Source organism: Octodon degus, unplaced genomic scaffold (assembly GCF_000260255.1).
Source record: "Octodon degus isolate 3935 unplaced genomic scaffold, OctDeg1.0 scaffold00032, whole genome shotgun sequence".
Lineage (NCBI taxonomy): Eukaryota > Metazoa > Chordata > Mammalia > Rodentia > Octodontidae > Octodon > Octodon degus.
The window spans coordinates 13406329-13417571 of NW_004524608.1; the positions used below are offsets into that span (position 1 = coordinate 13406329).

General features: G+C 34.8%; 1 protein-coding gene across 1 annotated transcript in view; it reads left to right on the top strand.

The window, feature by feature from the left end:
- Ly75 (lymphocyte antigen 75) overlaps positions 1-11243 on the top strand; it is a 162539-nt gene that overhangs the window by 136118 nt on the left and 15178 nt on the right. Inside the window, exons 27-29 of the mRNA XM_023713793.1 lie at positions 726-920; positions 8699-8925; positions 10363-10531. Of these exons, the coding sequence (XP_023569561.1) occupies positions 726-920; positions 8699-8925; positions 10363-10531 (591 nt within the window). The remainder of the gene's footprint in view (positions 1-725; positions 921-8698; positions 8926-10362; positions 10532-11243) is intronic.

Here is an 11243-nt window from a genome sequence, read left to right on the forward strand (position 1 = left end):
ATGCTTGCCAAGCAGACACTGTGCTGCTGAGCTATATCTCTGGCTGATTTTTTATTCTTATCAAGTAATATTTATCTATTTTTTGACACTTTTTGATATCTAAGAAGGACTTGTCTAGTACAGGATCATGAAGTCTTACCCCTGTGTTTTTTTTCTAAAAGTTTTATAATTTTAGCTCTCACATCTAGGTTTGTGGTATATTTTGAATTTTAGTGAAGAGTGACAGCAAATGCTCAGCTTTATTTTTTGCATGTAGATATCCAGTTCAGTTATTCAGCACTATTTCTTGAGAAGACTTTTCACCTTGAATATGCTTCTCATCTTAAAGTTAACCATATGTATGCACAATTGCATACTACTTACATCTAGAGATTTCACTTACTAACTGTATAATAGATGTTGTTTTTATAAAATAGTTATGTCTATTTCCATTTCAACTAAACATATATATGAGAAATGGAGAGTTGATGAAAAATAACAAAATATTAAATTGTTGAATTATATGTAAATTTTAATTATCATGTTTATGATTTATATTTTCCAAATTAAAAATAAATGTAATTTACTGACATGACAATAAAATATTTTAATAAGATACACGTAATCATATAACCATTTAGAAGGTAGGAGAAGAAGAAAGAAAATTAGTCATTTAAAATATTAACCTTGTAACTATAATTCTTACAATAATCTCTGAGCATAGAAAAAATGAATTTCTTCTTTAGATAACTCCTTGATGTGGTTTGATAAAAGCATGCTGTCATATACACACTGGCGAGCAGGAAGACCAACTGTAACAAATGGCAAGTTTTTAGCCGGTTTGAGTACTGATGGCTTCTGGGATATTCAAACCTTTAATGTTATTGAGGACGTACTTTCTTTTTACCAGCACAGCATTCTTGCTTGTAAAATTGAAATGGGTAAGTATGTAAGTACGTATTCCTCCAGGGAAGGGGGATGCCAAGCCATTACCTCTAGTGTGAATTATGCCATGGGGTGTTTCAAATGCCTTCTCTGTATTCAGCTTCATGTAAGATGCTGCAGAGCCTATGTGAGAGGAGACAGCATAACTTCTTTATGAAGAGTGGCTTAGTTTTAGATTATTTACTACAGATGAAAGTGATCAGTGAAAACAAAGAAAGACTTCAAGAGGTGGTGACAGTTGCTGGGACCTTGATGGATGGATAGGATTATTATAAACAAGAAAATGTATTCAGGTAGAATTTGACATTCCAGACAAAATGAATGCCTTCTGACCTTAGGTAATGCACAAATAAGTCTAAAGTGCAAGTCGATTCAAAATGTTCACAACATAATAACTGCTGTCATGACTGCCTTTCTCTGAGTCTTCTGCTGACCCAGAGCTCATGGTAATGGCATCCTGACCAGCCATCTTCCCTCACAAAGCTGCACAATAGCATCTGAGAGACCATCTGTATTGCTGTCTCAGAACTCCCTTTTTTCAGTTATTTTGAGTCCATGAAAACTTTTGAGACTTTATAGAGATTAGCCTCTGTTCTTAATTCTAGTCCTGCAGCCTCTGTCTTTTTCCCATCTTGGCTGATTAAGCAAACCATCTTTTTCTCATTGTGACTTCTGTGAGGAGTTTGTCCAGCCTCTTATTTGTTCTTTTATTTAAGTTTTCCTCCTGCTAAGGAGCTTTCCATTTCTGTATTTTCTTTTTTCATTTTAAATAAAATTTTCACTTTAGAATTGCTTTAGATTTACAGAAAACTTACACAGATAGTATGGAGTGCCCATATCTCCCACCACCACTTCCCCTATTGTTGACATCTTATGGTACATTTGTCACAATTAAGGAACCCATTTTGATACATTTTTATTAACTAAAATTCCTACAATTTACTGTATCAGTTTTATCTGACAACCTTTTGCTATTCAAGACGCCATCTGGGATACATGCATAAGCTCTTCTTGGCTATGATGTTTCTTCAGACTTTTCTTGGTTTTTATGATATTAAAAGTTTTGAGGGGGGACTGCAAATGTGTTTTGTAGAACATCATTCACTTAGAATTAGCTAATGTTTTTCTTATGATTAAAATGAGGTTTTTCAGTAAAAGTGGAAAACCACAGATGTAAGGTGTCCTTTTCATCATATGTATGAATGGTATATGCTGTAAAAGTATCTGTCACCATGGATTTTAACCTTGGTCATTTGGTTCAAGAGAGTGTTTGTTACATTTCTCTATTGTAAAGTAACTCTTTTCCTCCTTTCCATATTGTACTCTGTAAAGAAGTTAATGTGCTCAGTGTACACTTACAGGGTGGAGAGTTATCCTCTGCCTTCCTGTGGAGGGAGTGACTGTATAGATTATTTCGGATTCTACATAGCCTTATCTATTCTCAATAAATTAAAATACATTCAGGTATTTATTAATACCCTAAAACATTGTGGTTTTTATTTTTGACTGTTTTTAGCACTTCTTTTTTTATTTTTTCCCCACAATTTTATTGAGAAACAAATAGCGATGAGAAAATTTCAAACAAAATTGGTAGGAGAGTTTCAATAATTAACACATTGCAGACATTCTTCCTAGTGGTTAATTGCTGTATAAGATGCAGACATGATATCCAATTTACAAACTCTATTATAACAAATCCCTCTATTCATTAAGAGAATGTAACTATATATCTATCCTAACCATTTTGAATGCACAGATAAAAAATGGACATTCATCTGTATCCCCTTTTTTTGTTTAGTTCCATTATTTGAATATTATAGGTGTGTAAACTCAGCAAAATATTCTAAAAGAGTCCAGTGGTCCATAATAATATTGGGTCTTCCTCTTGACTGGCAATGTCAGAAATTGTTGACCTGAGTCCCCTACAGCTCAACATAACAGCATGGCTTTACTTCTTATACTTCGTTTTTATACTTTTCTGCTGGATGGTTAAGACCGAGATAAAGCAAGACCTATGCAACAAGAGTTATAGCTTTTGGGTCTGATAAGGTCAGTGAAATCCCTTCAAGATTTATCCTGAGATCCTGTACCTCAAACTGTAGATCCTTTGTCAGTGTCAGCCATGTGGATGAGTCACGGCCATTGCATGGCCAATGTGCTCTCTGTGAAAGCCAACATTTCTTTCTACTTAGCTTCTTTTTATTTTTAATGTCTTCTAACCTTTCAATTCTCATGTAAGCACATGGTCATATGTAAGGATCTGTGGGTCCCAGTGTGATCTGTTTTACCCAGAGAGAAATGGTGGCAGGAATGAGGAAAAGATAGACAAGAAGATAACTGCTGGGTTAGGTGGTCACTCATCTGCCTGGTTAGGGAAAAGACCCCCAGAGCAACAATATGGACATTTATTTATACCTTTGCAACACATAATACAAGGTTGCCTAGTTACTAATAGCTGACATTAACCTGTCAGGGTGCATATCTCAGGTCTGAGGTAGCTTGTCTGCTTTAGGCACTGAGGCCAAGACCCACTTACACACATTTGACCAATTTTCTAGCTTTCATGGCTCTCAACACATCTCCCTTTTGTGTTTTGCTGTGTCAGAGATGGGCATTCAATTTCAGTTAGAGAAGTTGTGTTTGGAGAACTCTTTAGAGGACCTTCTTATACTTGATGCCAATCCAAAGATTTTAGGTACTTGAATTCAGCAATGTAACCCTATGTAGTCCAATAGACCACAATAGTAGTGAGTTCTCAGTACACCTGGTAATTGTCAAAAGTTATTAATAACTTGAGCCTTTACAGCTTAGCATATTAATATGGCATTACTTTTCAGATCTCATGGGTATACTTTTCTGCTGGATGGCTAAGACCAAATTAAAGCAAGACCTGTATAAATATAAATTTAACTTTTATTATTTGAGAAGGTCAGTTAAATCTCTTTAGGATTTATCTTGGATCCATGTATAACACCTCTTAGATCTTTTGTCAGTGTTAGTCACCTGGATGAGTCATGGCCATTGCTTGACCGACTTGTTTTTATGAAAGCCTGAGAGAAATTGTTTTTAGGTGACTCTCCTTAGGCACATAATATATTGTTGATCCCTTTTTTCTATGAACCCATAATCTCCTTGATCAGAAAATTTGGGAGTCAACAGAGTTATAGGATGTCACAGCAGAAGTTTTTTTTTTTTTTTTTTTTTTTTTTTAATGTCTTAAGTCCTCATTGATCTTGAAGGGTGAGGGCCAAAATATTGGCTATCCTTTTAGCCCATCTATCTCTCTAATTTTTGGTCTTTAAACTTCAGTTGTTAAAAATCTAGAAGAGACACTTAATGACATTACCCTGTAACAGAGGTAGTAAGCTTAATGTTTTTATTTATATGAATATAAAACACCTTAGAGGACCAGCAAGATAGCTCAGTGGTCTAAATCACCTTCTTAGGCAAGCTTAGGCAGGCACAGGGGACCACAGTTCAATCCCAGACACCACATGCCATGCCAGCCCCACCCTTAGGGCAGGCTGAGCTGGCCAAAAAATAAGAAAAAAATTTTTAAAAACACCTTAGACATAGAATGGAACTGTTATTTTTTAACAACCATGGATATTTTAATATTTAAATCCCTATAGAATGTTAAAAGACAACAGTTAAATATATTTACACAGAAATTGAGAAATCAAAACCATAACATTGTAGCAGGACAATCCTGATGACATATTGTGACATACTTAAGTTTTCATTTTGGCATAACACTTTTGACCAATCATCTCTATCTAATGTAAGAAATTTTTACCTAATAAGTCACTAGTAAATGGTATATACATCACAAGCTTCTTGTTAAAGGCAGAGGTTTGAATCTGAAAGTCTTAGCACAATAATCAATAGTTGTTTTACATTTTGTCAGACCTATACACTTGGAATCACAAATACACTTAATACACCATGAGATTAATAGTAATGAATTGCCATACACGGGTGAAAACCTTTGTTTTTTAATTTAGTTTTATACCAAAACCATTTTTTAAGAGAAAACCTTATTGTAATTTTTTTTCTGAAAACCTTTATCTTTTAACCAATGATCCATCTATATGAGGGGGTCCCCTACGGGACTATTGAAATTATTGGGAGCTCCTTATTAATGAACAAAAAGGTTAACACACTTCTTATTCATCAATTGGACTATTCTCAAATAATTTCTCCCCACTCTAAGGAATTTTTGCCTAATTAACTTAAACTTTCGATAAGCTATGTATAAACTGATTTTGATATCACTTATACCAGATGGTAACTTAGGAGAAAGCATGCTTTTAAGTCTATATCCCAAAATGTATTATGAACAAATGATCAAAAAAATTAATAGTGTATAGTGACAAGTGAAGTTGGAAGGACTGATTACCCCCCTTTTTGCTTTGTAATTGAATTTTAACTGTATGGTGAGAAACTTGTATCCTATATTTTGGAAGAGGTAGCCATACATTTTCTCACTTAACCTAATATGACCTATTTGAAAAAAGCAAATTAATTTAACTTATCTGAAGGATAATCACAGTTAATAACTCCAGAGAAATTAGCAAAAAAATCTAGATAGAGCCAATTAATATTACCAAAAAAGTCTGAAAATCATGAATGAATGGTTGGTCTGAACAGTTTGGGTACATTATCTTTTTTAGATAAGTTGACCCAAATATGAAGAAGTTATTATAGCTTGTACCCTTTTGGAGGCCATCACTAGGCCTTTTATTATTTAAATGGGATGTCAAAATCAAGCTACTTTTTAAACTGCACTGCTTTAAATTGTACTCCACACCTCCATATTTGCTTGTTAAATATTAAAGCTTTTTATACCAGTTTTAATTTAGAACTGTAAAACAAACAGTCAAATTTATTAGGAATCAAAAGAATTTTAAATAATCTTTTAAAATATCTCCATCATTATAAATCTTAGGAAATATGGTTAATTTTTTTAAAAGGCAAACTGTTTTTATCTTTAGGATGGAAACAAACTTTTAATTTAAGCACCTTAAGAAGAAAATATAAAAACTTTTCTTTTAGTGTCAATTGTAATGGAGAGAATGAGCCACTCTTTTTTCTTTTATTTTTGTTAAGTTTTATTCTTGGGTAATGATCCTTCACCTTTGTAGCTGCCCTGCCTGTAGGTCATTCACACTTGCATTTGAAAGAACATTTAAAATATTTTTTCTTTAATTAATTAATTTTTACTTTTAACCCAATATTTCTTTTTTAATAATTTTAAAATTTTTATCAAAAAAGAATGACCACTTGAGCAATACAAGAGTCTGATGTGGTTTAAACAATGGCTTGGGTGGATAAAATTATAACTTTGATTTCCCTGCATAAGTAGTATTGATGACAGAAAGCAAAATCTGGAGACTGTTTTTGTTTTGTTTTGTTTTGTTTTGTTTTGTTTTGTTTTGTTTTTGTACAGAGTCTCACTATGCTGGAGACCTTTTAAAATGAGACTGTTGCAGCCTAGCAAGATTCCCACTGTACCCTGAGGCATAGGTCTACAGACTCTAATAGGAATAATTTGGGGCCTCATTTTAGGAGTTAATAGGAATCTGGAGGAGGAACTGAGGTCTAAGTCTCTGCTATTGATTGTTGCTTGCCAGAGGTCAGAGATGCTTGTCACAGTGAAGGGAAAAGTGCCCCCATTATTTGATGGGACCAAAGCGGGCCTCATTGGAAGTTTCCCTGAATGGGTCGGCCTTCCACATCAGCTTTAGATCTACATTCACTTGTCCAGTGGTACCCTCGTCTATATCTTGTATATGGACTGGAAAGTTTTATTGAAGAGACAGACAGTGGCAGTGTTGTCTTTGACGCAGCAGAACAGTTTCAGGCTAAATGTCCCTTGTCCCCACAGTGAAAACAAACTTACTTTTTCCCTTTTATCTAGACTATGGATGAATAACCTGAGTAACAACTGCTGGCAAGGCAGCTCCCTGTACATATGAGGGTCAAATCTACAAATTCCACATCATCTCAGGCAGTGTAGCCCACGTTTTTTTTAATATATAACATTCATTTGCGTTTTCTTTCTTTCTTTCTTTCTTTCTTTCTTTCTTTCTTTCTTTCTTTTTTTTGTATTTTAGGGAAGGGTCTACAGGGTGTTCAGGGTCTCACTGCTAGTGAGATCCATGGACTCGTAGTGATCCATCTGTTTACAACCTCCCAAGAGCTGGGATTACAGGTGCACGCCCCCATGCCTAGTCTCAATTGCTGTCTCAGTGCGCCTGCCCTGGGGATTGAGACCCCAGCCCCTGCACCTACTTGTAGGTGCTTTAATCCACTGAGTTATTTGGCCATCCTTACTTGCATTTTCAAAAGCCAATTATTGAACTATTAATTTGCTAGATTCTTTGTCACTTATAATCCTTTCATTAGCTTGCAATAAACATGCAGCAAAATCTTGGAAAGGTTTTCCTGCGGAATGGAAGCCAAATTAGGAGATGACTCACCCTTCCAAGGAAGTTTTCTCTAGGCCTTAATGGCAGCTATCTTAGTTCGCTTATATATCTGCAATGCAAAGGTCAGTTGATTGTTTGTGTTATCAAAGGCATGCTCCCCAGTTAGTATGTCTTTTGTAATGGCTAACTTGTGAACTGCATTTTGAGCTGCCTGTGTGTGCAGTATTCAAAGAAATTTCCTTTCCACAATAAATAATCTTCTGGATTCAAGCATACTTTAGCTATTTCTTTCCAATCATTTTGGGCCATAATCTGTTGTCCTAGCATTTCTACTAGACTCAAGGTAAAGGGAGAAGTAGGGCCATAAGTAACAACAACTTATTTTAATTTTTTTTAAAGTTTTAAAAGTTATAGCTTTATGAAGATGTACAACTTGTACCATATTACTAGGTATTTGAACTTCAGAAACAGGGTAGATATGTTGAAAACCCTCCATGGACTCCTCTGCCCATCTGGCTTCTTTTAGTGCCAATTGCAAGGGAGATAAAGAAAATGGCTGTACTTCCCTTGAGGCAGAAATTCATCTGTGACTCAGTGAAATTTCTCTGCTCTTCCATGGCCAGGATTGAGGCCTATAGCTCCTTAAAAACCATGGAGTGTTGAGAAATACTTATCTCAGGACTGAGGTAGCTCATCTGCTTTTGGCACTGAGGGCTAGTCCTACTTACACACATTTGACCAATTTTCTAGTTTTCATGGCTCTAGTTTTATAAATAAAACAGTTATTTATACTTTGGATAATTTTTCAGCAAACTACATTATTTAATATTTTGCCAAGTTTTTTCAGCTCTGGCCATTGGGAGCTCTTTCCTTTGGCCTCAGTGTCCCTGTGGAATACCTTCATCATTGTGGTTTTGTTGGTTACTTGTTTTTAATACTTCCATACTTCCTAGATAATTTCTCCTAACCCTCCAGATCTGATATTTCAGTGGATTTTCTAAGGCTTCTAATGCAGCTAAATCTCTCCATATAGATAATTTCATATGTCACAGTGGGTAATAGTTTTGTTATCATTTCAAGCATTGTTGTTTTCTGTCTCCAACCATTATGTGAACTTCTTACATAAAGACTATGTTTATGCCTTTTAAAAATCAACCAACAACTATAGTATTTAAGAGCCTATTATAGGTTCTGTGGCAATAAGAAAAATAAAATGTGCCTTTGGCCTTGTTTATGAATAATAAACTCAGTTTTATTTAACTTTAATGATTTTGTCAATTTATCCTAAATTTTTATTTAAAATACTTTAAATTTAATGACTAATATTCTTAAAAATATTATAGTTGACTACAAGGAAGAATATAATACTACACTGCCACAGTTTATTCCCTATGAAGATGGTGTTTATAATGTTATTCAGAAAAGGGTAACATGGTATGAAGCAGTAAACACATGTTCACAACGAGGAGGTCATTTGGCAAGTGTTCATAACCAGAGTGGCCAGCTCTTTCTAGAAGATATTGTAAAGCGTGATGGATATCCCCTCTGGATTGGACTGTCAAGTCATGATGTAAGTCTTCCTCTGTTTTTCACAAATTTTCCAAATCTGTTTCTTAGTTTGAGAGTTGGAAATCTGAGCATAAGATAGTAACTCAAAGTAGAATATCTGGTTAAGTCCTTGTTTTCTTACAATTTACAAAATGCTTCAAATAAAAATTTATATTTGTAAAATGTATATGTAGGATGCAAATGGCCAAGATATCATGTAGGCCCAGTGGCTTAATATCTCAACAGCACCTCTGTAACCTATTTGGAGAAGACCAACTACAAAGGAAGTAGAATCAGGAAAACCTGAGTTTCAATACTAAAAACAGCTCTTCCATTTATGTGCTAGGTTTTCATAAGCAATTTATTTAAACTTTATGCCTCTGTTTCTTTATCTCTAATATTTTCACTGAGATTTTAACACAGATATTTATGTACTTTGCCAACAAAAATTCTTAACATAATTAGGACTTACAAACATATATTTTCTTTTTTTTTTTTTTTTCTGATAGAACCGGGGATTGAACTCAGGCCCTTGCCTGACAAGTGCTTATTGTACTGAGCTAGCTCCCTGGCCCCTTATTTTCTTTCCGCTTTTCTCCTTAGAAGTTAGCACTAATGAAAATTAATCTGCTGATGAACAATCTTCTATTTGTTTGTATCTTCAACTATTTGAACGCTATCAGTAGTGTATTACATACTTGTAATAATGTCTGATTTACAAAGATAGTCATCTAATGAGATTAAACTTTCACCTTTAGAATACAGTGGAAGAGATAAAAGAAGGAAGTGGTGGCAAGCTAAGTTTGATTCAAGGAATAATCAAAAGTAGTATTTCTAGTTTGTGTTTCTTTAGAAATATTTTCTAAGGCCCTGCTGCTTGACGGCTTCTGTAATTCAGAAGTGTAGCCAGACACCCAAACCATAAATCTATAAAACATAGACAACCAATATTCAGAGCAACATGAATACTAGGATTATAAATCTGTAATTGTGATAAATGAAAGCCATTTATATGCATGACATTTAAAGTATTATATAGACTCATATTTTTAAAAAGATCCAGAGTATAGTAATTCTGTGCCTGGCTTTAATGTCCTACTTAAATAGTGTCAGCGTAGGTCCAGATGTGGTGGCCTTCCCTATAATCCCAGCACTCAGGAGACTGAGCCAGGAGGATCTCTGCAAGTTCAAGGGCAACCAGAGAGTACATAGTAAGTTCAAAGCCGGCCTAAGCAACTTAGCAAGACCTTGTCTCAAAAAAAAAAAAAAAAAAACAGCTGTCAGGGCAAATGTCCCAAGTCAATGTATCAGAGTAAATCAATAAGTCCAGAATTGTACTATTTGGAAGCAAATACTCCCTTCAATTCCAATGTTTAATAAAGTATACGTATATTATTCTTTGTGTTCTTTTTTGAAGTCATATATCTGAGATCTGGTTATCTCTATTATTTTTAAATAGGGCAGTGAATCAAGTTTTGAATGGTCTGATGGCAGTACACTTGACTACATGCCATGGAAAAGCCAGAACTCTCCTGGAAATTGTGTGGTATTGGACCCAAAAGGAGTTTGGAAACATGAAAACTGCAATTCTGTTAAGGATGGAGCTATCTGTTATAAATCTACAAAATGTAAGACTTAATTTTTAAATAACTATGAATTCACTAAAAATATGACATCTATACACATGGATACATACTCAATGAAATTTTTACCATTTTTAAATAAAGCTTATTCACAAATTCCCTAGAAATAATATTTGAAACTTTGTAAATAGAAACAAGTATGATATATCCTTCGAGATAGCTTGTTCCCAAAGACTTGCAGTCATGGTATCAACTAGGTAAGTTTTATGGTAGAATCTGTGAATTCTCATTGCCTATAAGCAGTGTTTTTGAAAGCTAAGATACTCCTTTAATGGTACAGTCAAGGACTGACTTTTCTGTTTTTAGGCACAGAAAATAGATGGAAGTTTTTGGAAAAGCTATTGGAATACAAGACGATGTTGACAAAATAAACACATAGTTCTAGTAGTAAGATAAAATGATATCAACACCTTGGAAAATAGTATATAATTGCTCAAAACTTAAATATATGATTACAGGACCACATGATTCAGAAAACTCACTTCCAGGTATATATTCAAATGAATTAAAAACAAGGGCTCCAGGGCCAGCCAAATAGCTCAGCAGATTAAAGCACCTGCAAGCAGAAGCAGGGACTGAGAATTCAATCCCCCGGGCCATGCTGGCCCTGCCCCCAGGGTGCACTGAGAGGGCAATCGATGCTGGGTGTGGTGGCATGTACCTGTAATCCCAGCTCTTGGGAGGCTGTAAACAGGCA